This window comes from Balaenoptera physalus (genome assembly GCF_965194825.1).
Source record: "Balaenoptera physalus genome assembly, chromosome: 20".
Taxonomy (NCBI): Eukaryota; Metazoa; Chordata; class Mammalia; order Artiodactyla; family Balaenopteridae; genus Balaenoptera; species Balaenoptera physalus.
Window position 1 is genome coordinate 26583401 of NC_138901.1, and position 27904 is coordinate 26611304.

At 41.7% G+C, this 27904-nt stretch overlaps 1 protein-coding gene across 1 annotated transcript; it reads left to right on the plus strand.

Moving 5' to 3' along the window:
- Positions 1–112: 112 nt before the first annotated feature.
- LOC309651228 (uncharacterized protein) lies at positions 113–27799 on the plus strand (the record flags this gene model as incomplete). The annotated part of the gene is made up of 6 exons (XM_082443670.1): positions 113–122; positions 217–1003; positions 7755–7835; positions 13806–13877; positions 14423–14497; positions 26653–27799. The coding sequence occupies 6 exons, from the start codon at positions 113–115 to the stop codon at positions 26765–26767; spliced, it is 1140 nt and encodes a 379-aa protein (XP_082299796.1). The 3' UTR covers positions 26768–27799.
- Between the last annotated feature and the right edge of the window lie 105 nt (positions 27800–27904).

The following is a 27904-nucleotide window of genomic DNA, read 5'->3' on the forward strand; positions in this document are numbered from 1 at the left end:
ATAGTTATGTAGGCAACACAGGAAAATACATTGTGGAAACCAATCAATCAATCAATCAATCAATCACAGTTTAAAAATTAATGAATTCATCCAAAAACATTCACTGAGTGCCATGCCCACTGGTACTCCTCTCGGGTAACCTGCGAGGACCTGGAAAGCGACAGTCCCTTGGTCCCGGGACCCTTTTCCAAGCTCCTGCAGCCGGACGTGTCACAGCATTACGAATCGTGGTTCCGGCCGACACACCCAGGCACCGAGGATGGCTCGTGGTGGGACCTTCATCCGGGTACCAGCTGGATGGACCTCCCCCACACTCAGGGCGCGCTGACCTCACCTGGCCACCCCGGGGCGCTTCAGGCTGGCTCGGGGGGCTACGTCGGAGACCACCAGCTTTGTGCCCAGCCGCCCCACCCACACCCGCACCCGCACCACCTCCTCCCGGCCGCCGGAGGGCAGCACCTCCTCGGGCCTCCCGACGGGGCGAAGGCCTTGGAAGCAGCCGCCCCGGAATCCCAGGGGCTGGATACCAGTCTGGATGGGGCGGCCCGGCCCAAAGGCTCCCGGCGGTCAGTGCCCCGCAGCTCAGGCCAGACCGTGTGCCGCTGCCCCAACTGCCTGGAGGCGGAGCGACTGGGGGCTCCGTGCGGGCCCGATGGGGGCAAGAAGAAGCATTTGCACAATTGCCACATCCCGGGCTGTGGGAAAGCCTACGCCAAGACATCGCACCTGAAGGCACACCTGCGCTGGCACAGCGGCGACCGCCCCTTCGTGTGCAACTGGCTCTTCTGCGGCAAGCGCTTCACGCGCTCCGACGAGCTGCAGCGCCACCTCCAAACCCACACCGGCACCAAGAAGTTCCCCTGCGCAGTCTGCAGCCGAGTCTTCATGCGCAGCGACCACCTGGCCAAACACATGAAAACCCACGAGGGCGCCAAAGAGGAGGCTGCCGGGGCGGCGGCGGGAGAGGGCAAGGCCGGCGGAGCGGAGCCCCCCGGGGGCAAAGGCAAGCGCGAGGCCGAGGGCAGCGCGGCTCCCTGCAACTGAGCTCCTCGTCCCGCCTCCCTGTCCCGCCTCCCCGTTGGTCTCCCCTGGGGCCATCAGCAGAGAGCCCTCTGGCCTGATGCCCTTGTGGGGGGGGGGGGTGGCTTGAGTAAGAGAAGGTGGTTATTTATGGAGAGGGAGGGAAAGTGGTGCGGGGGTCAGGGAGCCGGGTCGCTAGGGGTCTCTTAGTTTCTGGGGCTGGACAGGACGGACGCGTTTGACTGGGCGGGGAGGAGCTGCGCATGCCCATCAGTTCTCCCCTTCCTCGTTCTTTCACTTCACGCCCCTGGGCTGGGGGGCTGGGGGGTTGGGGTGGACTACCCCTACGGAGGCTGGAGGGCCGAGGGGATAGGTTGGAGGATACGGCGCGTCCCCGGAGCAGAGAGGAGTGGGGCCGCCCCGGGCGCTGGGGGTAGCTGTCTGGACACGTCGTTAGCGCCTGGGAACCCGGCCATAAAAGGGCCTCTGGAGCCGCGCTGCGGCCCGGGTCCCTTTCATCCCCCTTAGAGTGCTTTACCCCGGGGTTTCCGGAGGGAGCGCTGAGATGGGGTAGCAGAGGCTGGGGGTCCCCCTAAGGGAGGAGTTTCTATCTGGCTGGGAGAGTTGTCACCGCAGAAATAATGTCTCTGATGTGTCTCCTTATTAAGCCTTCCAGACCCAGTGTGATGGAGCCACGAGGGAAGAAGGGAAGAGGGCCAGAATGGGCGACAGCTTCCAGCCAGAAGTGTGGGGTGGAGGAGGGAGCCAGATGTGGAGGTTGAGCAAGGAAGTCTTCCTCTAAAATGAGAGAAAGGGATTTGGTCAGGGAGTGGAAGTAAGCCCCTCCCTCTCTAACTCTGATTCAGTCCTTAGCTCTTGGTCTTTATAAAGGTAAAGTTCAGTAGTCCACTCTCATCTGTCAGCCCAGGCAGGCCTTCAAGGCAGCCAAGAGCCCTTGCTCCAGAACTGATGTAGTTCCTCACCCTTGGTGCCTGGCCTTTGCCCTCCCCTGAGGGATGGAAGGAAGAGGGTCACCTCGGTTGGGTGAGGGTAGGTGGGGGTGTCCCAGCAGAGGGACCTCCAGCGGTTCCTGCTCAGAGTGGAGGACTGTGTCCCTTCCTGGCCATCTGCTTGCGGAGAAGCCAAGCCCCACTCTTTCTTTAGCTCGACCCTCCCCTTTCGTGCTGCCTACAAGCCTTGCCCCTCCTGTAGAGTGTGTTAGGAGGCTCTTCCCCATCTCATCTCTGGTGGGGCTCCCCTTCCGTACGAGGGAGTCGTCCTGTCACTGGAAGGGGCCTGCCTTCTGGGGTGATGTCCAGGAAGCTGTCCCTGTTCCCTTCTTTAGAGGCTAGAAGTACGTCCTGATGGTGGTCCTGGAGTGGGGAACGTGGGGAGGGGTGAAGCCAGAAGAGGCGGAGCCAGGCAAAAGGAAAAAAGCTGATGGGGGCAGGGTCTGACAGGCCGCAGGAGCCTGGAGCTAGTGGGCTTTCCCAGGCTCCAGGTAGCGGCCTTAAGATTCCCCCCGACCTCCCGTTTCCCTGCCTTTCTTTCTCCACCCAGAGCCCTGTGCAAGGATTAGTTGTGTATTGATTTTTTAAGTTATAAGCAAAGGGTATTTTATTTAATATTAGGACATGTGTGTTCATGTTGTGTGTACCTATGCATGTGTGTGTTTCTGTGTGTGTGTGTGTGTGTTTCTCTACTGAGCCTGGGGTCTCCAGCCAGGGAGACCCCATCTTGTTCACCCCAGCCGAGGTCCTGGAGCCTAGGCCCACAGCATCTCTTCCTTCCTTGGGGATATCAGTCCAAGGAGTGGGTGCTATTGGGAAGTGGGGCTGGGATCTGGGTGGGAATATGTTTGTGTAGAAGAGAGCCCTTCTTAAGAGGGATGGGGTGACTCTCCCTGAAGGACGCATGGGCCTGGGGTAGGTTAAGAAGTAATGTCCTTTCTTTATGCTCCCTCTTCCCCTACCTCCTGCTAATCCGACCAGAGGTCCCTTTCCTTGCTGAGAGGGCTGGGGGCAGAAGAGAGTTGGCAGTGCCTGCAGGTTGCCTGGCCAGGTGGATGAGGGGGAGAGAGGGAGGGCGCTGTGGGTGTGAGGTGCCGCTTTCCTCCAGCTGAGGAAACCAGCCACCTCTCCCTTTGCCACTAGGACAGCCTTGCCCAGTGACCGTCCTCAGGGGAACTCCCAAATGTGCGTTGGGGAGAGGACAGCACGGATATTCCCCCCATGGAGGCCCCGAGCTCTAAGGTGTGCTGGTGAGGGCTTTGGATAGGTTTTCTTTTGCTCCCCTCTTTTATAGATCTAGGTTGCTTGGCTGTCTGCCCCCTTCTAGGCAGCCGCCTAGAGGAGAAATGTAGGATTTTTTTTTCTTTAAGTGCTGTGAACCCATTTTGGGGGGGGGGGGAGGAGGAGGAAGAAGCAGCCTGTGTCTTTTATGCCATAATAAAGTCATCAAGCACACCACTGCTTCATTTGTCTTCCAGCTCCGGTTTCCTTTTTGACTCATGGTCTCTCAGCAGCAAGGACCAGGCTGGCTGCAGGGTGGGGTGGACACTTCTCTTTGATCCTGCAGCCCTGGGCAGCCTCACCTCCCTTTGTTTGGGGGCAGAGCTGAGGTGATTGTTGAAGGGTCTGATCCTGCCCGGAGGTTGTTGATGCAGAAGGAGGGTGGCGCTCCCTCGGGGTTGATAGCTGGGCTGACTGTCCCTCCCTGGTCTTCTCCTGTGGAGATGAAAAGGTTCTAGATATTTCCTTCCTCTTCCACATGGAAGTCCCCTCTTTCGCCTCCCCTGCCAAGAATGCCGGTTCCCTGCCTTCCCAGAGATGGCCAGCCCCTTGGCCCCCTCACCCCACCCCCGTGGGTGTGTGCCTGTCAATCAGGCCTTCTGGCTCTGAGAGGGGTGGGGGTGACTGACAGCGATTTCTTCACCCAGGATGATCCCTGTCAGGGGCAAGGTGATGAAAGGCAGCCGAGATATCTGATGGGCTCCCGCCCAGCTGAAAAGCATGAGGGAAAGGTTCCTAGTGCAACTCCCAGCTAGAGACCTGCCGCAGTTACACAACCACGGTGTGCACAGAAGTTCCTCACTGGACCCATCGGGCACCCCCGGATATGCACAAATGCACACCTTCCCAGGCTGCTCAAACGCCTGGTGCACAGTTGGTGCCTAACACACATCAGATGAGTAAAAGCCTCAGGGCTCCAGAGCCCCAAACCTAGGAAAGTTGACAGAGGATCAGTTTTTGGCTCCAAGGCGGCAGAGTAGGTTATTACGTTCTTTGACCTTTCCATCCTACATCTTGGCCAAAATTATCATCTACCCCAGTGGGATTCCTATTTCCCCCCACCCTAACCCTAACCCAGTTTCTCAGAGCCAAATCTGGTACCCAGGCTGGCCCATTCCACCACTTGTTTGGGAGAGTCTGGGGTCACAAAGTTTCTTAAATGGGGGCATCAGAATGATTTAGGGGTTACAGAGGAAAGCAGACCAGTTGAGGGGGCCAAACGTTTGTTTCTGTCTGCCTGGGTGGCGGAGGGACAGGCGTGTTACGGTGACCTCAGGCCCACCGCGCTCCCTGGGGCTCCCCTTTTGTCTTCCTGGTTCTGGGGGACTTAAGACACCAGGAGCCTGGCGAGTCCTCTCCTGCTCTCCCCCATTGCTGCCCCCAGGGAGAGAAGGGCAGCTGTGGGGGCGGCTGGGCCTGTCTGGGCAGGGCTGGGACTGCCCCTCCTCCCCTTGCAGCTCCTCCCGCTGACCTGCATTCTTATCGGGGGCCTTTGGTGGGGCTCTGATGCCTCTCACTCGCTCGCTCTGACGGCAATGCTGCCTGGCTGCCCCCACTCCCACCCCCACCCGCCTCCACGCCCCCCCCCCCGCCCCCCGCAATGGAGCCCGAGGCCACCTGTGACCCCTCAGTTCTGGCACCCCTGGCAGGACAGTCCTGGAGGGGCTGAGAGGGAGTTCGGGAAATCAAAACACCTGGGCTGGCCCCCTGGGCAACGTCTCTGAGCCACCCTCTCCTCTCCTGGGAAGTGGGAATAGAATCCCTCTAGGGTGGGTGAGTGAAGTCGGGAATGGGAAAGTGACCGAGGAACCTGCAGCCTGGGGACTGCAGCCTGGGGCTGTGCTGTTCTGCCCGCTCCTGCCCCCCAGCGGGCAGCTGGGGAAGTTCAGGGTGTGAACCGGCTTTCAGGCCAGCCACCTCGGGGACTCATGTTTATCACCACACAGTCCTGATGTTTGCTTCTGGAATGACGTCCAATGACAACCTCCCGACCCCCACCCCGTACATCACACCAGAAGCAGCCTTCACCTCCCATTAATCCTTGTGAGTCTGACTGCTCAGCATCTGAGCAGTGGAGGTTTGAAAGGAATCTCAGGCGCCAAACAGTATTTGGTATTTGGATAAGTATTCTCATTCTTTAAAAAAGGAATAAGTATTCTCATTCTTTAAAAAAAAATGCCAATCAATAAAAAAGCGAAAAAAGAATATGCTAATCAGCACTATGCCTAGTGTTGTAAACACAAAGATGGGTAAGACAGGACTCCTTTTAGCAACTCATGATCTCACAGGGAAAATAAACATATAAGCTCAAACCATAATGACAAAGTGCTGTGGAGGCACCATGAAGTCATAAAACTACCTTTCTTTTAAAACAGTCGTTCCCTCCTTCTATCCACTCCCCAGCTATTTGTTGATTTTATAAATATTTGAGTTTGCTTTATGTCCACGCGTTGGCTTTAAACATGATAGACGATGCACATAAGCAGGATCTAGTCCATACTTTGAAGGAGTTTATGCTCAGAGGAAATGGGTTGCAAAAACAGCTATATTTAAAGAAAGAAATGAATATGGGCAATGAGAGCTATAAGTTGGTATTGGAGCACAAAAGAAGGAAAAAAGACTTCAAGTTGGATCAGGGAAGATGTTCCTAGAGCAATGCTGTTTAAACGGGACCTCGAAGGGCCATTGGGTATCAATGACGGACATCTTGGGAAGAATAAGCTTGCAACAGGAAAGTGGGAGAAAGGCAAAACACAGGAAAAATACTCTGAGTACCTGTAGAGTACAAGTGGGAAGAGTAGGAGATTAGAGCCAGATCATCTAGGGCTTTGGAGGCCAAGCCAAGGATAACATGCCAAGCTACCATGTTACCACAGCAGTGCTTTAGGACAAGCTTTAGCCTGCAACAGAACCAACCACTTGGAGGGCTTGTGAAAACACAAGCTCCACTCCCATAGTTACTGATTCCAGAGGTCCAGAGTAGGGCTGAGTATTTGTATCTTCAAGAAGTTCACAAGTGATGCTGGTATTTGAAGCCCACTTCCGGAGAGTTAATCTGGTGATCGCGTGGAGGATGGCTTAGAAAGGGAGAGGGTAGAGATGGAAACACCAGTCAGAAGACAGTTATACCCATCCAGGTGAAATGAGAGACTAAGCTGGAATCAATGGAAATAAGATAGTCAGCTATAGTCAAGAGTAGGTATTTTCGAATAAAAGTCAATATGATAGAAAGTGTAATACTGAATTAAAGTTACATATTAATGAGAGGAGTAACTGCCTTTCAAGTTGTGTGAAAGGGTATCTTTTATTTCTTCTGGTAATGAATTGGCCTAGAAAAACAGAACTCTACTGGGAAGTGTGTAAATATAAGAATATTCCTTTTAATATTAGAAATTATAATGATATATAGAGATAAAAACTTTGAGCTCATAATCTAGAATTTGATGAAACCACAAAAGGTGGAATCTAATCAATGCTTCTGCTCTCAGGAAAGATTACCTCCAAAATCTATCAAGATCTATAGTTGTATATTTAATTTATGAAGATCCTGAAGGTGAGACTCTTAAGAGAGGTGAAGGCAGGGCTAGGGGCTCTGGAAGGTCCCAATAATAATTCCTAAGGTTTGGAGTTTAGACCAAAGCTTCTTATTTATTATTATCATTCTAACCTCTACTAGTTATTCCTACTAATTAGATATCTGATAGCTAATTGAGGCAATATTTTCCTTTTCCTTTTCCTAGAGATTTATCCTGCAATAAAATACAGTCTATCGAAAGATGTACGTTTGAACCACTACCTTTTTTGCAGTTTATCTAAGTTACAAATATAACTTCATTATATTTGGAATTTTTGTAAAGCTTAATTTTTTATAAAATTAATTTGTTACCCCTTTGGAAATATGATTAAAATTACTACTAAAATTTTGTAGCAAATCCTTTTTGTCTCTAGCAAAGATTAGTGTGCGAATTATTACACAGATCAGAGTGAATCATTATAGAGCAGTGGCTCTCAACCAGGGTGATTTTGCACGCAGGTGACATTTGGTAGCGTCTGGAGACAGTTTTGCTTGTCAGAACTGTATATGCTACTGGCATCTAGTGGACAGAGGCCAGAGATGCTACTAAACATCCAACAGTGTACAGGAGAGCCTCCCACAGCAAAGAGTTATCCAGCCCAAAATGTCAATAGTGCTGCCTTTCTAGAGAAATAAAGATCACTTAACACAAGTATTTAATGAGCATTTACTATTTTGTATCTAATGCACCGCATATATAATCATGAAAGTATAAATCATAATATCCTCCACAGTGAGATTTCTTCAGCGTACGGAGGGAGTAGTGTTGTTATGTTTCATCATATATAAATTAGAATTATTGCCAAAGGATAAATGTTCTGAGAGAATATATATTTTTCTTCTTCTTTTGCTTGTGTCTTTTTTTGTAGAAATCTTGGTTGCAATTTACTCACAGAACTGAGCTTTGGAACGTTTCAGGCCTGGCATGGAATGCAGTTTTTACACAAGTTGTAAGTGAAATAGAAGATGAATGCATGTAAAAAACGGTGTGTAAAAACATCATGCAGTTCTTGGTTAGCTGGGTGTAAGCCCAGTATGAATTCTGGAAAGTGTGTCCTGAGAGCCATTCATTTTTTTTTTCAAATGAGGAAACTAAGGTACAAAGAGGCCAAGAGACTTGTTTAACTCATATATATGAATCGCTCTGCTTTCCACAGTACTGATCTTTGGCACGGGCAATAAAAGGCACCAAGCAAAAACACTCAAATTAGCATTGTCATGGAATCCCACTGATGCCTCTCCAATATGCGAATGGTCCATGAAGTTCCACTTCTGAATTTCACTTTGATTCCTGCTCATGTGCAAAGTTCCTAACTGCTTAAAATGTATGCAACACAGAGCAGCAAAGAACGAAGTTTAGCACCGAATTCTTCAGGGAGCAAAAGGTGTGGGTGCTTCCCCAACCATTATTAGCTCTTTTAAATGGTAAAGCAGAAAGAATTCCTGAACACCCACCACAGGGCTCTCCCCAGCCACCCAGAACATTAGTTTTCAAAAAGCATATATCTCTGAAGTGAATGATCTGTGGCCAATAGGAAGCTTTGAGGTATGGAAAAAGACGTTGTTTGTGTTCAGCTGTAGTGTGAGAAATATAAAGAAAATACATTGCTGTAGCCTAATTCAATATACTTTCTCTGCTGACTACCCTTCAGTAAGAAGTGTGGGTTTTACACCCCTTCAGCTCAAAAATTCTGTGATTTCTCACGACACAAGCAAATGAGAGTGGGTACGTTCAATGGCCCGAAGGCGATTTTAGACTCAAGGTAAAGAGCTCTTCTACACCTGGCTTTGGAAAAGACTCCCTTACCTGTCTTGTGCTTCAGAAATCCAGTTTCACACAGTTCACTTTGGGTTAATGAAGGTGTTGAGGCTGTGTCTGGAGCTGGGTTAGCAATTCCTGCAGATGCCTATCTTTAGCGGCCTCCTTCCTTTCCCTTGTTAGTGTGCTGATGCCTACCTTGGGGAGAGAGCACCGAGGGTCAGTTTTTCTTTTGCCAGCACACCGGAGAGCAGGCTCATGAGGTCCCTTCACCAGGAGGTTTTAGTAGCGTCAATACAACGTCTTAAACTCACCGCCTTTCCTAAACATCCCATAACACCAAGAGTTCCTTATAAGAATCAGAGTTTCACTATAGTTATGTAGGCAACACAGGTAAATACATCGTGGAAGTAAATAAATAAATAAATAAATCAGAGTTTAAAAATTAATGAATTCATTCAAAAACATTCACTGAGTGCCATGCCCACTGTGTGTCAGCACTGTACTAAGTGCTGGCGATGCAAAGACGCATAGGGCAGGGAGTTTGTCCCCAAGAAGCTTACATTCTGGAAGGAGAAAGATGGATGTTGATGGGAAAACATATATGAGATCCATTCTAGCATCTATGCAGCAGGGTAACAAGGTGAGGGAGGGGTTGATGAAGTAGAAAATGGGTGGTAGGTTAGAAAATATTTGTAATGGAAGAGGCACCAACTTGTTCCTTTTGAATTTGTGTTCCTCTTAAATGACAGAAAAATGTAGTGAAAGAATCAGATCTATCTGGTCTTGGAAATAAATTAGTACTGTACTCCTAAAACTCATTCACAGTTACTTTCAAAAGATTGTCACAGTATAGTAAGTCTTTGTTTTGGGCTAAGTCTTTCTAATAGACAAAGCTAATTTGCTTCAGGAAACATTTGCCATGGTGAGATACAAACTTACTGCATCTCTTTCCAAAGGCAAGCCACCAAGGGAAGATGCCACCCTCGAATTAATCATTTTACTACCTATAATGACATATTACTGGGGTGTTTATAAGTTGCCTGCATTAAGTAAGTTTGGCTAAGGGCCCCATCTGAAGTCGATCTTTTATGAATTCAATGAAGCTTAGGCTTCAGGGCTCCTCACTTGCATAGGTCCCTTCCAAGGTCTTGAGAGGGGTCCTAGTGATTTTTGTATTCATAACTTTGCATGTTTTTATTAGATAGAATTTCCCAAAGTAGATGAGGTTCAGGCCCCACAAAACCTTGATTCATCACTGGGTTTCAGGTAATTATAAATCAGTAGATTTCTTGAATGAAGCCTCTATGTTATTGACAAATATCAGGTGACGTAGTTAGCAGTGTGGTAGTCTATTTTAAATTCGAAATCTACCTCAAAGATGAGCCAAGAGCTTATTAATTAATAAAGTACCACTTTTTGAATGGTCGTAGTAATCATGTCTCTTTCAGGTAAAATCAGGAATGAAATATATTATGGAAAACCAGCAGTGGTTGATAATCGTAAATGTTAAGTCTACTTTTTTTTCTGACTTTAAAGTGTTTCTCCTTCATTCACCTATGCAGGTCCAGACTGATGGCTTATTTTTAAAAATTCTTTTAGTCACTTCATTGGTTCTAACAATACAAGCTCCATGATTTTAGAAACTGAAGGACTCTACAATGTAGAAAGGCTATATAACTTAACCAGACAGAGGACATTCACATGCTGGCTTGTCTGTGGTACAGCAATATTGTACCAAGAACATAAGCACTAAGAGAGAATAAGAGGAAAATCAAAGCCTTATCCCTATTGAATTATTTACCCCATTGTTGAGAATATCAATGAGGTAGGTGTGGCCACACTATGAAGGCAAATTGAGCTGAGGTCACAGAGCCGCCCTAATGCTGCCCCAGTCAACTAGCATTGGTTTCCTTTAGATAGCTATGTACACACAAAAGCTTGCACACTTCAGGGTGTTGTCATCACTTTCTGCTATGTACTAAAATCCTGGCAGCTTCTCAGACTTAGAAAAGCATAAATGCTAAAAACAAAAATAACTTGGGTCTGTCCTTTGGGGTGATTTAGGGTGGCTGTTTTATTTGTAATAGTTCAAAATTTTGAGATTGTCACACCTAGCAACTACTATACTTTTCTTCCCCAACTGTATCTTATTCTTCCCACCTGTAGTATTTTCTCCCATTCTATATGTTTTTTCACTTTCTTGATAGTGTCCTTTGATGCACAAACTTTTTAATTTTTATAAAATCCAATTTATCTATTTTTCCTTTGTGCTTCTGGTTTCATATCTAAGAAACTGTTGTCTAATGCAAGGTCATAAAGATTTACTCCTGTGTTTTCTTCTAAGAGTTTTATAGCCTCAGCTCTTACATTTGGATATTTGATCCATTTGGAGTTAATTTTCATATATGGTGTGAAGTGTAGGAGTCTAGCTTCATTATTTTGTGTATGGATGTACAGTTGTCCCAGCATCATCTGAAAAGACTGTTCTTTCCACACTGAATTGTTTTGGCACCCTTGTTGAAAATCAATAGACCATAAATATGAGGGTTTATTTCTATACTGTCAATTCTGTTCCATTGATTTACATGTCTGTTCTTATTCCAGTACCACACTGGGATTGCAGTCGCTTTGAACTGAGTTTGAAACCAGGATGTGTGAGTCCTCCCACTTTGTTCTTTACCCACGTTGTTTTGGTTATTCTGTTTCCTTGAATTGCCATATGCACTTTAGAATTAGCTTGGCAATTTCTGGAAGGAAGTCAGCTGGGATTTTGACAGGAATTGCAATGGAACCATAGGTCGATTTGGGAAGTAGTGAAATTTTAATAAGATTATCTTCCAGTCCATGAATCCAGCATGTCTTTCTATTTATTTAGATCTTCTTCAATTTCTTTCAACAGTTTTGTACTTTTCAGTGTGAATCTTGCATTTACTTGGTTAAATTTTTCCCTAAGTATTTTATTTGTTTTGATGCTGTTACACATAGAATTGTTTTCTTAATTTCGTTTTTGGATTACTCATTGCTGGTGTGTAGAAATAATATTGATCTTATATCCTACAACCTTGCTGAACTCATTTATTAATGCTAACAGTTATTTTCCTAGATTCCCAGGAATATGTCTTGTGGTCTTCCAGTTTCCCAGGAATACATTGGAACATTTCAAAGTCTCTGTGGACATCTCATTCCTCAGCTTTTTTCTTTTTTAAGCTTTTTGGTTTGGCTGTTTTTTGCCCCAAACTGTTATCCATTGCCTCATGCAACCTCCATGTTAAAATATTTGCTTGAAAATGTTTTCCAAAAATGCCACGTGAGGAGAGTCTTTTCCCCCTAGACAGCTCTCAGTCAGGTCAAAGGCAAGCCTTTCAAGTGAGGTCTTCCAGGGGACCTCCAGACATGTAAAACAATGACAGTTCTTTGGGAATGAGGCTTTGAAGGACCTCCCAGTCCATGCTGCTCCTTCTGGTACCAGGGATGTGGGCTGTTTTTCAAGGCTACCACTGGCATGGAGAGCAAAGGTCAAGGACAATTAAAACAACAGAGATCTCATTGTTCTTACAGAAATTAATTTGTTTTCCTTGAATAAATTGCTCCCCAATTTGCTGCAAGCCTGTTGGTTAAATTTCCAGAGTTCAGAAAAAGTTGATTCTGACCTTTTTTGCCAGTTTTCATGTTGTTATTGTTGCTTCTATGGAGGGATGAATTTTCAGATGTCCTTCCTCCATCATTTTTACTGATTTTCCTGCAATATTTTTTAAAATCTCTAAAGTCTCAATGACCATAGGCTAATTAAATATTTATCATGGGAGATGATTAAGGAAAAAATAAATAAAAAGAGAAATAAATAAATAAATAAAAAGAGGAAAATATCATTTTCATAGACACTTTCCCAGATGAGTAGATGAAGTTTGAAAAGGTATTTCTATATTTAGTGCTCTCAAAATTAAGGTTAAAGTAACAGATGTTTTAAACACCCCCCCGCTTTTTTTTCATTCAGGTTAAATAGAGGCTTTAGAGTCAGAACTGAGTTCAAATTCCAGCTCTGCTTCTTACTAGCTTGATGACTTAGGACAAGTTATATAACTTCTCGGTGCCTCAGTTTCCTCATTTGTACAATGGGGTAATATATCTATCACATAAGGTTACTGTGAGGATTAAATGTTAAATGCTGATCACAGATGCCTGGCAACCCAAAAGATATCAGTTTTGATAATTATCTTTATAATATTCTCAAATATACGCTAATAATTCTTGAGTAGAGTTAACCTAAAGTCAGATATTCTTTTCTTTCTTACTGTTTCTTTTGGGGTTTTTTGTTTCCCCCTTATTTGTTTTAAAGAACTAAGAAAAAAAAAAAAAGAAAGAAAGAAAGAACTAAGAAGAAAATCTATTCCAACATTTTAGAATAAAATTTTGTTCCCCAAAATTAATTTGTTTATTTCATTGATATATAAACAAAATGTTGTTTATTTATTCAGCAAACATTTATTAAATACCTAGTAAATATTAGACACTATGTCAGGCACAGGAATAATAATGACAATAAAGTGTGGTCCCTGCTCTCAAGTTGCTGACAATCTAGGAGACTGACAAGTAAACAGGTGATTACATACACAGTAACAAAGGCTATGATACAAGAATACACATGGGACTATGTGATGGGAGTATGGCTTTCACCAGTTCCTCTTGGATATATCTCTTCTTCTTTGGCTCCAGAACCAAGGAATTAGCCCTATTTTTGTCTTTAACTGGGTAGTTTAAATCATGAAATTTTAAAAAATTTGTAGAGATGAAGGAAAAACACCTTGAATTATGGAGGACACTAGAAATAGTACTTTTTTACCGAGCAAGGGCTTCCTACCAGCATAGTCACTTCTAGGGTTTTTAACCTGAAAAGTTCTTTGGCATATTTTTTCTTTGCTAGCCACTTTTTTTCTATATTTTTGTTTGTTTGTTTGTTTCTCTTCTCCACTTAGTCATCTAGAAACCTGGGTAGTTCCCAATGAAAAAGTGTTTTACGGATGCTAAGGGTGATTTATAGGTAAAGACAGAAAATGACTCTTTTTTTAAACCTTCAAGTTCCATACCAAAAAAACTAAATATAAGCTTTCATGGAAGTAATTGAAAATTCAGATAATTTAAATTCCATTCCATTTTTCAGAATTCTCAATCATAATCCTTTGACAACAGTTGAAGATTCTTATCTTTTTAAATTGCCAGCATTAAAATATTTGTAAGTATTGCAACAGTTTCATGGCTCATGAGATAATTTCTGCTCTTTTTTAATTTCGTCAAAGATTGAGTACTTTGGCTAAAAAGTCATAATTTATATTTTAACTGGGTTATTGAAAATAAGAGTTATTGGCAAAGAAAAGGATTAAGAAAGAATATATATAAGTAAGACAGCCAGCAGAGAATGAGAACAATGTTAAAGAACACATATAGATATGGAACATGTAGATGCATGTAGGAATATTATTTATCCCAGAAAGCAAAAAGGAATAAGGGGTACATTATTTTTTAAAAAAAGAGTGATCAAAAGAGGTAGATGCAATTGAAAGTGGGAAGTTAGGATAATAAAAAATGATTGTACTGTTCAGCACCAAGGTCATTAATTTGATGATGCAAATTTAAATTTCTTCAATAAGAGCTCTTTGGAATTATCATGTATGGCAAGTAAGAAGCCAGAAATGAAGTAATCACATGTTAAGTATCTTTTTAAGTTTAGAATTTTTGTCTTTGGGTTTTATATCATGCATGTTTGGGCTTCTCCTTCAGAGAGATGGGAACAACACAAGTGTCACTTACAACAATTGAAAGCATCCTCATGATGACCCTTGAATTGGAAAAACTGTAAGTTGATTTTTCTTACATTTGTTTTCACACAATTGTTTTTTTAGGTTTGTTTTATTATTTTCTTAAGTCAGGTTTATTAATGTATAATTTTCATTTAACAAAATTCACTATTTTAAAATATACAGTGTGATGTGTTTTGACAAACGTATAGTTCTGTAGCCACCACCACATTTGAGGTAAAGAAAACTTCTGCACTCCCAAAGGACCCCTCATGTCCCTTTGTAGTCAATCCGTCCTCCTCCCACTACCAGCCCCTGGCAACCAGCAATCTGAATTTTGTCCGTATAATGTTGCCTTTTCCAGAATACCTTATAAATGAAATCATGTGGTATGTAGCCTGTTGTTTTTGGCTTCTTTCACTTAGCCAGTCTCTTTGGAGATTCATCTGTTTTGTTGCATCTGTCAGTAGTTCATTCCTTTTTATTGCTGAGTAGTATTCTAGTTGTGTGGATACACAGTTTGTTTACGCATTCATCATTTGATGAACATTTGAGTTGTTTCTAGCTTTTTGGCTATTATGAACAAAGCCTCTGAAAACACTCACATGTGTGTGTGAACATATGTTTTGTGCGAGCATATGTTTTCATTTCTTTGGGGTAAAATACCTAAGGGTGGGATTACTTCATCATATGCTAAGTGCATATTTAACTTTTTAAGAAACTGCTAAACTGTGTTCTAAAGTGCCTGTGCCATTTTGCTTTCCCACTAGCAGTCTATGAGAGTTGTAGTGGCTCCACATCTTCACCTGATCCTTATATTTGATTTTTAAAAACTTTTAGCCTTTCCAGTAGGTGTGTAGTTGCATCTCGTGGTTTTTGCCACATTTTGCATTTCTGTAATAGCTGATGATGTTGAGTGTCTATTCATGTGCAAATATCTTTTGAAATGAAGTGTCTGTTCAAATTCATTTTTTAATTGGGTATTTATATTGAGTTTTAAGAGTGCTTTATATAAAAAGCAATGGAAAATGTCCTTTCTCCCAGATATGTGTTTAGTAAATATCTTCTCCCAGTTTGTGACTTATCTTCATTGTATTAAAGTGTCTCTGAAGACTAAAAGTTTTAAATTTTTGATGAACTCTAATTTAGCAATTTTTCTTTTTTTTTCATATTTATTTAATTTACTTATTTAGTTGTGCTGGGTCTTAGTTGTGGCAGATGGGCTCCTTAATTGTGGCTCATGGGCTTCTTAGTTGTGGCATGCTATCTCTTAGTTGTGGCAGGCATGTGGGATCTAGTTCCCTGACCAGGGATCGAACCCAGGCCCCCTGCATTGGGAACTAGGAGTCTTAACAACCAGGGAAGTCCCTTAGCAATTTTTCTTAGATGGTTTGTGCTTTTTTGTGTCTTATCTAAGAAATCTTTGTGTGAAACCCCATTGTCTAACCCAAAATCACAAAGATTTTTCCTATGTTTTCTTCCAGAAGTTGTATAGTTACATTTAGGCCTATGATTCATTTTGAGTTAATTTTCATATATGTTGTGAGGGAAGGGTCAAGTTTCATTTTTTTGCAGTTTAAAAAACTATTTCTGTAGGACCCTATTGTGACAGTTTATTACACAACGTACTGTACCTAAAATTGTGCCATCCCCCCTTCAATATGGCAAGCTAATAGAAACTTTCTGTTATGCCAAGGCTAGTTGACGGGATTGCATGAGATTAGTAGGCAGAAAGGGCCCTGCATTTAGCAGTCTGTTCCAACCGTCTTTGTCAGGTCAGCTGACAAGTGACTGTCTTCACCACGCAGTCACACACTGGTCACTGCTCTAGCCTCATCTTCCTCAGCCTCCCACAGCATCTGCTGCAATTGTGATCCCTCTCTTGTTAGCTAGATGCCCTCCTCTCTGGATATTAAAAATTATTTTCCTATGTAACTACAATACTGTTAACACAGAGTATTGAATAAATTAAATTCCTACACAATAATATTACCTAATAAAGAGTTGCTATTCAAATTTCCCCAATTGTCTCTCTCATATAATATCATTTCTTTTAACAGCATTTTGAGGTATAATTGACATACAATAATCTGTGTTCACACACACACATACATACACACCATGACGACATCACCAAAATCAAAATGTCCATCACCTCAGAAAGTTTCTTAATGTCAATGTGTAATTCTTCCTTCCTATCGTTCCTTGTCCTTCCCAGTCACCATGCAACCATTGATCTGCTTTCTGTTCGCATTTTCTAGAATTTTATGTAAATAGAATCATACGGTGTATACTTTTTTCTAACTGGCTTCTAACTCAGCATGATTATTTTAATCTTCATCCATATTGTTGTATATATCAGTACTTCATTTCTGTTTATTGCTGAATAGTATTCCATTATATGGATGTACCACCATTTATCTATTCACCATTGATGGACATTTGAGTTGTTTCAGTCTTTGTCTATTACAGATAAAGTTGCTATGAATATTTGTGTACAAGTCTTTGTATGGATGTATACTTCCATTTCTTTTGGGTAAATACCTGCAAGTAGAATGGCTCGATCATTGGAAAGTTTATGTTTAAGTTTTTTAAAAATACCTATTTTCCATAGTGGTTTGATCATTTTACATCTCGACCAGCAGTGTATGAGAGTTGCATTTTCTTCACATTGCGGCCAACACTTGCTTTGCTCAGTATTTTTAATTTTAGATAGTTTAATAGGTGTGTAGTTGTATCTCACTGTAGCATCCCTAATGATTAATCATGTCAAACATCTTTTCATAAGTTACTTTCCATCTGTATATCTTTGAATCTTTTATCTATATTTTTCTGGAGTTTCGAGAGTTCTTTAAAGGGAAATTAGTCCTCTACCCAATATGGAAATTAGTCCTTTATCCAATATGGAACTTAGTCCTTTATCCAATATGTAAGTTGTTAAGTGTTTTCTCCCATTCTGTGACTCATCTTTTCATTCTCTCAGGAGTGTCTTTTGCAGTGCAGAAATTCCTAATTTTGATGGTGTCTAATTTATCTATGTTTTTCTTTTATGGATTATGCTTTTGGTGTTGTATCTAAGAAATCCTGCCTAACTCAAGGTCATAAAATTTTTCACCTGTTTTGCTCTAGATGTTTTATAGTTTTATGTTTTATAGTTTTATGTTGTACATTTAGATCTTTAAACCAATTTGAGTTCATTTCTGTATATGGTTTGGATGGAAGTTCATTTTTTTTTTTGCACCTGGATATTCAATTGTTCCAGCATCATTTGTTGAAAAGACTATCGTTTCTCCACTTAAATTCCTTTGAACCTGAAAGTCAGTTGTCCACATCTCTCTACTTCTGAAATTTCTATTCTGTTCCTTTGATTTTTTGTCTATCTTTACACTACTATCATAATGTCCTTAAAGTGTAGCTTCATAGGCCTTGAAATCAGTTACTGTTACTTCTTCAACTTTGTTCTTTTTCAAAGTTGTTTTAGTTATTCTAAATTTTATTTCCATATGAGTTTTAGAATTAGCTTGTCAATTTCTATAGAAAAGCCTACTGGGATGTTGATCTATAAATCAATTTGGGGAGAATTGATGTCTTAACAATATTGAATCTTCTGATCCATGAATACATTATATCTCTCCATTTATTTAGGTCTTCCTTAATTTCCCCCAGCAATATTTTACAGTTTTCAGCGTGCAAGTCTTTTACAACTTTTGTCAGATTTATTCTAAGTATTTTATATGATTGATTTTATTATAAGTAGTATTTTAAAACTTTGATCTCTGCTTGTTTGTTGAGATATATTAATCTTTGTGTATATTGATCTTGTACCCTGCAAACTTGATAAACTCATTTATTAGTTCCAGTAGCAATTTTGTAGATTCTGTCAGGTTTTCTACATAATCATGTTATCCACAAATAAAGATAGTTTTACTTCTTCCTTTCTATTCTGAATATCTCTTTTATTTTTGTTGCCCTTTTGCAGTGGCTAGAACTTTCAGTGCAATGCCAAATAGAAGTAATGAGAGCAGACATCCGTGCCTTTGTCCTGATCCTGGAGAGAAAGTACTTTGTCCTTCACCATTAAATATGATGTTAGGTTTTTTTGTCGAAGTCATTTATCAAGTTGAGGAAGTCTCCTTCCATTCCTAGTGTACTGAGGGCTGTTCTTTTCTTTAATCAGGAATGGATGTTAGATTTTTTCATTTTTTCCTGCATCCATTGCAATGATTATGTGATTTTTCTCTTCTTTTCTTTTCTTAATTTGTTTATTTATTTTTGGCTGCATTGGGTCTTCATTGCTGCACGCAGGCTTTCTCTAGCTGTGGTGAGCAAGGACTACTCTTCGTTGCAGTATGCTGGCTCCTCATTGTGGTGGCTTCTTTTGTGGCAGAGCACGGGCTCTAGGTGCACGGGCTTCACTAATTGTGGCACATGACCTCAGTAGTTGTGGCTCACGGGCTCTAGAGTGCAGGCTCAGTAGTTGTGGTGCATGGACTTAGTTGCTCCGTGGCATGTGGGATCTTCCCGGACCAGGGCTCAAAGCCATGTCCCCTGCACTGGCAGGTGGATTCTTAACCACTGCCCCACCAGAGATGTCCTGATTTTTCTTTTTTAGTGTACTAAGTTGGGTAAATTGATTTTCAAATATTAAACCAACCTTTCATTCTTGAGATAAACCCCACTTGGTCATGATGTATCATCTTTTTATATATTATTGGATTTGATATGCTAAAATTTTGTTAAGAATTTTTGCCTCTGTGTTCAAGAGAGATATTGGTCTATAGTTTTCTTGTAATGTCGTTGTCTAATCTTGATATGGTGAAAGTTGGCCTTATAAATAAGTTGGGAAGTATTCCCTTCTCTTCAACTTTCTGGTAGAGTTTGTGTACAATTGGCATTATTTTATTCCTTAAGTGTTTGGTAGAATTTATCAGTTAAGCCACCTGGACTTGAAGTTTCTTTGTTGGAAGGTTTTAAACTGCACATCCAATTTCTTTAATATCTTTATTCTTGAATAAATTTTTTTAAATGAATATTTTATTATCAATGTAAAGTAGAAAAACTGAATTCCAAGTTATACATACTATACACAACTATGTAAACAAATAAGAAATACAGAGGAAAGACCTGTAGAAATACATTGAAATATTAATAATAGTTATCTTTGAGTGGTAAGACTTTGTCTTTTTTATTTCCATGTATTATTTTAATATTGAGAATTTATACTTTTTTTAAACATCTTTATTGGAGTATAATTGCTTTACAATGGTGTGTTAGTTTCTGCTTTATAACAAAGTGAATCAGTTATACATATACATATGTTCCCATATATCTTCCCTCTTGCATCTCCCTCCCTCCCACCCTCCCTATCCCACCCCTCTAGGTGGTCACAAAGCACAGAGCTGATCTCCCTGTGCTACGCAGTTGCTTCCCACTAGCTATCTATTTTATGTTTGGGAGTGTATATATGTCCATGCCACTCTCTCACTTTGTCACTTCTTACCCTTCTCCCTCCCCATATCCTCAAGTCCATTCTCTAGTAGGTCTGTGTCTTTATTCCCATCTTGCCACTAGGTTCCTCATGACCTTTTTTTCCCCCCTTAGATTCCATATATATGTGTTAGCATACTGTATTTGTTTTTCTCTTTCTGACTTACTTCACTCTGTATGACAGACTATAACTCCATCCACCTCACTACAAATAACTCCATTTCGTTTCTTTTTATGGCTGAGTAACATTCCATTGTATACATGTGTCACATCTTTTTATCCATTCATCCGATGATGGACATTTAGGTTGCATCCATGTCCTGGCTATTGTAAGTAGAGCTGCAATGAACATTTTGGTACATGACTCTTTTTGAATTATGGTTTTCTCAGGGTATATGCCCAGTAGTGGGATTGCTGGGTCGTATGGTAGTTCTATTTGTAGCTATTTAAGGAACCTCCATACTGTTCTCCATAGTGGCTGTATCAATTTACATTCCCACCAACAGTGCAAGAGTATTCCCTTTTCTCCACACCCTCTCCAGCATTTATTGTCTCTAGATTTTTTGATGATGGCCATTCTGACCGGTGTGAGATGATATCTCATTGTAGTTTTGATTTGCATTTCTCTAATGATTAATGATGTTGAGCATTCTTTCATATGTTTGTTGGAAATCTGTATATCTTCTTTGGAGAAATGTCTATTTAGGTCTTTGGCCCATTTTTGGATTGGGTTGTTTGTTTTTTTGTTATTGAGCTGCATGAGCTGCCTGTAAATTTTGGAGATTAATCTTTTGTCAGTTGCTTCATTTGCAAATATCTTCTCCCATCCTGAGGGTTGTCTTTTCGTCTTGTTTATTGTTTCCTTTGCTGTGCAAAAGCTTTGAAGTTTCATTAGGTCCCATTTGCTTATTTTTCTTTTTATTTCCATTTCTCTAGGAGCTGGGTCAAAAAGGATCTTGCTGTGAATTATGTCATAGAGTGTTCTGCCTATGTTTTCCTCTAAGAGTTTTATAGTGTCTGACCTTACATTTAGGTTTTTAATCCGTTCTGAGTTTATTTTTTTGTATGGTGTTAGGGACTGTTCTAATTTCATACTTTTACATGTACCTGTCCAATTTTCCCAGCACCACTTATTGAAGAGGTTGTCTTTTCTCCACTGTATATGCTTGCCTCCTTTATCAAAGATAAGGTGACCATATGTGCACGAGTTTATCTCTGGGCTTTCTATCCTGTTCCACTGATATATATTTCTGTTTTTGTGCCAGTACCATACTGTGTTGATTACTGTAGTTTTGTAGTATAGTCTGAAGTCAGGGAGCCTGATTCCTCTAGGTCCATTTTTTGTTCTCAAGATTGCTTTGGCTATTCGGGGTCTTTTGTGTTTCCATACAAATTGTGAAATTTTTTGTTCTAGTTCTGTGGAAAATTCCAGTGGTAGTTTGTTAGGGATTGCATTGACTCTGTAGATTGTTTTGGGTAGTAGAGTCATTTTCATAATGTTGATTCTTCCAATCCAAGAACATGGTATATCTCTCCATCTATTTGTATCATCTTTAATTTCTTTCTTCGGTGTCTTACAATTTTCTGCATACAGGTCTTTTGTCTCCTTAGGTAGGTTTATTCCTAGATATTTTATTCTTTATGTTGCAATGGTAAATGGGAGTGTTTTCTTAATTTCACTTTCAGATTTTTCATCATTAATGTATAGGAATGCCAGAGATTTCTGTGCATTAATTTTGTATCCTGCTACTTTACCAAATTCATTGATTAGCTCTAATAGTTTTCTGGTAGCATCTTTAGGATTCTCTATGGAGAGTATCATGTCATCTGCAAGCAGTGACAGCTTTACTTCTTCTTTTCCGATTTGGATTCCTTTTATTTCTTTTTCTTCTCTGATTGCTGTGGTTAAAACTTCCAAAACTATGTTGAATAATAGTGGTGAGAGTGGGCAACCTTGTCTTGTTCCTCATCTTAGTGGAAATGGTTTCAGTTGTTCACCATTGAGAATAATGTTGGCTGTTGGTTTGTCATATATAACCTTTATTATGTTGAGGAAAGTTCCCTCTATGCCTACTTTCTAGAGGGTTTTTATCATAAATTGGTGTTGAATTTTGTCAAAAGTTTTCCCTGCAACTATTGAGATAATCATAAAGTTTTTCTCCTTCAATTTGTTTATATGGTGTATCACGTTGATTGATTTGTATATATTGAAGAATCCTTGCATTCCTGGAATAAACCACACTTGATCATGGTGTATGATCCTTTTCATGTGCTGTTGGATTCTGTTTCCTAGTATTTTGTTGAGGATTTTTGCATCTATGTTCATCAGTGATATTGGCCTGTAGTTTTCTTTCTTTGTGACATCTTTGTCTAGTTTTGGTATCAGGGTGATGGTGGCCTCGTAGGATGAGTTGAGGAGTTTTCCTTCCTCTGCAATATTTTGGAAGAGTTTGAGAAGGATAGGTGTTAGCTCTTCTCTAGATGTTTGATAGAATTCACCTGTGAAGCCATCTGGTCCTGGGCTTTTGTTTGTTGGAAGATTTTTAATCACAGTTTCAATTTCAGTGCTTGTGATTGGTCTGTTTATATTTTCTATTTCTTCCTGGTTCAGTCTCGGCAGGTTGTGCATTTCTAAGAGATTGTCCATTACTTCTAGGTTGTCCATTGTATTGGCATAGAGTTGCTTGTAGTAATCTCTAATGATCGTTTGTATTTCTGCAGTGTCAGTTGTTACTTCTTCTTTTTCATTTCTAATTCTATTGATTTGTGTCTTCTCCGTTTTCTTCTTGATGAGTCTGGCTAATGGTTTATCAATTTTGTTTATCTTCTCAAAGAACCAGCTTTTAGTTTGATTGATCTTTGCTATTGTTTTCTTCATTTCTTTATCATTTATTTCTGATTTGATATTTATGATTTCTGTCCTTCTGCTAACTTTGGGTTTTTTTGTTCTTCTTTCTCTAATTGCTTTAGGTGCAAGGTTAGGTTGTTTATTCGAGATGTTTCCTGTTTCTTGAGGTAGGCTTGTATTGCTATAAACTTCCCTCTTAGAACTGCTTTTGCTGCATCCCATAGGTTTTGGGTCGTTGTGTCTCCATTGTCATTTGTTTCTAGGTATTTTTAAATTTCCCCTTTGATTTCTTCAGTGATCACAAAAAAGACAATGGTTAATCTTGCCTCACTGTAAACACACTGGCACAGAGCTCTTTGCACTTCCTTCTCCTCCCCCTGACCTTGAACCAGTGCACAAACACAGTTCATACTGCGTACTGTTCAAAAAGGTGGTTTGGCCACCCCTCCCCCCCCAAAACAACATTTCAGACGAATTTTGACAAAAAGATATTTACAAAATGTCTTTTTACTACCTCTACTTTGAACGTGTATCAGGCACTTCAGAACCTCTAGAAAGACTAGATATTAGTCTTTCTAATAATATATGTAAGACTAGATATATCTTTGTGACCAGTCTGGCATAGAACTTTCTTTTCTTCCTCCTCAACGTCTGCCATTCCATGTCCTCTAACCCACTGAACAAACATGGACCTCTGTGGCTCCTGATGTCCCCTCTAGAGGTGGTCAAACAACTCCATTTCGAAAAGTCATTTCCAGAAGACGTTTCTTTTCTACGGTTTTTTAAAAGAAACAAATGGGCATTTACAAGACATGTGACTTTAACGCTATTATACGTCGGCAACCTCTTCCCATCTAGGCTTATGTGTAGTGAAAACTTTTTGAAAGGTTGGGGGGAAAGTTGAGAGCAGCTTTTTCATATTATATACACAGTCCTTCTATAAACGCCCAGTAAATCTTCCCAAAGGGTGGCAGGCACTTCATATTGGCCGCATGTGGTATGTTATTCTACCATTTGTATCTCCCGACATCGAGTTCTTGGTAGAACAATGACCAACCACCCAATGACCCGCTAACGTTCCACCTGCCATCGACCGGGGCTCCGCTCACCTTCTGGGCCCGTTAAGGACTTTGTCCGTTGTTGTCCCGACGAGGTGAGGTCTCGTCCAACTGGGACAGAGAAGTCACCTCAGGTCCCGGATCTGCGTGGGCACCAAGGCCTAAGGGTGGCTGAGCTGGTGTCCACGTAGACCCCCCTTCCCGGGCTCTCGAGGCTCTAACGGCCCTCTGCAGCATTCCAGTGGCCATTATTCTTCTCGCCCTGCCACGCCCGATTCCCAAATGCACCACATCCTAGGTGGCCTGCCAGAGGCTTTGCTTAAACCTTGCAGCGTGGGGTAAAGAGACCTGGCGGTGGGTGGGATCTGGGCTCCAAGGGGCCACCACCATTAGGTCACGGAGGTGGGGGTGGGGGAGCAGTTCGTTGCTGCTTCCAGGCTCGGGCCCTGCCAGTGGGCGGCGGTGGCGACGGCTCTGGGGCTTGGCAAAACACAGCCTGAGCCTTTCCCAGGGGCCCCCAGTTCATCTGCTGACCGGAGGCCGGAGGGCCTGGAGGGCCCCGGGCTAGAAGGCCACGATCCGCTTCTCACCGTGCTCTCTGCCGGAACTGTGGCACAACTTTTTTGAGGACAATTAAAATTTTATATCTAACATCCCAACAATCCCATTTCTAGATAATATTCTATAGAAATAAAGGACCAGGCTCACAAAAATGCAAGTACAAGGATATTCATTGCAGCAATGCAAGTAACAAGAAAACTGGTCATAATCTAAACATCCTTCAATAGGGGCATTTTTAAACTGTGATACCTTCATACTATGGAATATTATGCAGGAGTTTAAATGAATGGGGTAACCCTCTATGTACTGGGAAGGAAAGAAATCTAAGACATATCATGAAATGAAGGAATCAAGTTGCAGGATGTTACTTAGTAAAAAAAAGATAAGAAAAACACACAAAACTATTTTGCTATCTGTAAATATGTATGTACTCAAACGTATGGAAAAGAATCTGGAAGGATTAATACTAAACTCAAAGTACTGGGTGGGGGATTAGGGCACAAGGAGGGTTTTCACTATACCTGTTATTTCATTGTTATCTATTGAGAATATAGACATGTATTACTGGTATAATGGAAAATAAGTTTAAATTGTCTCTTATTGATTTTAAAGAGGTCCTGCCAAATTTAATTTTAAAAATAAACACAGAATTTCAATCATTGGGTTGCTTTGGGATATGGAAGGGGAAATACCTTTTCTCACAGTTATTGACCTCAAAATTCTGGACCAAGAAGGATATTACAATGCAGTTAGCTTTTTTTTTTTTTTAACATCTTTATTGGAGTATAATTGCTTTACAATGGTGTGTTAATTTCTGCTTTATAACAAAATGAATCAGTTATACATATACATGTTCCCATATCTCTTCCCTCTTGCGTCTCCCTCCCTCCCACCCTCCCTATCCCACCCCTCTAGGTGGTCACAAACAACCGAGCTGATCTCCCTGTGCTATGCGGCTGCTTCCCACTAGCTATCTATTTTACGTTTGGCAGTTTATATATGTCCATGCCACTCTCTCACTTTGTCACAGCTTACCCTTCCCCCTCCCCATATCCTCAAATCCATTCTCTAGTAGTTCTGTGTCTTTATTCCCATCTTACCCCTAGGTTCTTCATGACCTTTTTTTTTTTTCTTAGATTCCATATATATGTGTTAGTATAGAGTATTTGTTTTTCTCTTTCTGACTTACTTCACTCTGTATGACAGACTCTAGGTCCATCCACCTCACTACAAATAACTCAACTTCGTTTCTTTTTATGGTTGAGTACTATTCCATTGTATATATATGCCACATCTTTTTTTTTTAACATGTTTATTGGAGTATAATTGCTTTACAATGGTGTGTTAGTTCCTGCTTTATAACAAAGTGAATCAGTTATACATATATATATGTTTCCATACCTCTTCCATCTTGCATCTCCCTCCCTCCCACCCTCCCTACCCCACCCCTCTAGGTGGTCACAAAGCACCGAGCTGATCTCCCTGTGCTATACGGCTGCTTCCCACTAGCTACCTATTTTACGTTTGGGAGTATATATATGTCCATGCCACTCTCTCACTTTGTCACAGCTTACCCTTCCCCCTCCCCATATCCTCAAGTCCATTCTCTAGTAGGTCTGTGTCTTAATTCCTGTCTTACCGCTAGGTTCTTCATGACCTTTTTTTTTTTTCCCCTTAGATTCCATATATATGTGTTAGCATACTGTATTGGTTTTTCTCTTTCTGACTTACTTCACTCTGTATGACAGACTATAACTCCATCCACCTCACTACAAATAACTCAATTTCGTTTCTTTTTATGGCTGAGTAATATTACATTGGATATATGTGCCACATCTTCTTTATCCATTCATCTGATGATGGACACTTAGGTTGCTTCCATGTCCTGGCTATTGTAAATAGAGCTGCAATGAACATTTTGGTACATGACTCTTTTTGAATTATGGTTTTCTCAGGGTATATGCCCAGTAGTGGGATTGCTGGGTCATATGGTAGTTCTATTTGTAGTTTTTTAAGGAACCTCCATACTGTTCTCCATAGTGGCTGTATCAATTTACATTCCCACCAACAATGCAAGAGTGTTCCCTTTTCTCCACACGCTCTCCAGCATTTATTGTTTCTAGATTTTTTTTTCCATGCCAATATCCAATCAAGGCTTTTATAGAATCTCAGAGTTGGAAAACAGTACAGATGTGTTCTAGTCCCTTCTGACGAATGATTTGTCTCTACATCTTCTCTGTCAGTAATTATTCTTTCCAGCCCCTCAGGTGTGAATATTTCCAAATACAGAAGAATTGCCGCTTCATCAATCGGCCATGTAATGGTGAAAAATCAACCATTTTTAGGATCAACTGTGCAACCAGCACTAGACTGATATTATACTTAGTCATATGACTACTCTGTAAGGTAGGTATTATCCCAGTTTTACAGACTAGGAAACTGAGGCTCAGAGGATAAATAATTTCACAAGCTCCCACAGCTGTATTTAAACAGCAGTGATCACACATATATATGGAATCTAAAAAAAAAAAAAGAGGTCCTGAAGAACCTATGGGCAGGACAGGAACAAAGACGCAGACGTAGAGAATGGACCTGAGGACATGGGGAGGGGGAAGGGCAAACCAGGACGAAGTGGGAGAGTGGCACAGACACATACACACCACCAAATGCAAAATAGATAGCTAGTGGGAAGCAGCTGCACAGCACAGGGAGATCAGCTCGGCGCCCGGCGACCACCCAGAGGGGCGGGACACGGAGGGCGAGAGGGAGACGCAAGAGGGAGGGGACACGGGGACATAAACACACGCATAGCTGATTCAGCCCGTCAGAGAGCAGAAACCAACACAACAATGCAAAGCAACCATACTCCAAAAAAGATGCCAAAAAAAAAGCAATGATCTCCAAAGGTGATATACTCACTCTAAAATGTAAGAGACCAGTGAAGTTTAGTAGAACTGTTCTTACCATTTGCACAATTCCAACATGTCTGTGTTTTTAATGGAGATGGATAGAGGCATATGTTTCATCTTTTTATAACTCAGACCTTCTCTCCAAGTATAACATTCATGATTAGGTCAGATCCCAGACGCACACTACCCGAAATTTGGAGCTATACTTTCTACAGATTCTGAAATGAGAGCTAAATCCATGTCATTCTCAAAGATTCTGTTGCTAATTGGGAGATAACTACAAGTTAGGAAAGCAGAGATGATGTTCTTTCTTGTTTGCCCTAGTATCCCCTGTGCCTCATACAGTGCCTGAGACATAGTGGATAGTCAGCAAATAATTAATATTATTATTTTTTAACATCCCCACTGGAGTACAATTGCTCCACAATGGTGCACCATCCCCCGCCCTATAACAAAGTGAACCAGCCATACATATACATACGTTCCCACATCTCCTCCCTCCCGCATCCCCACCCTCCCACCCTCCCCATCCCACCCTTCCAGGCAACCACAAAGCACAGAGCTGACTCCCCACGCCACAAGGCCGCCCCCCACCAGCCACC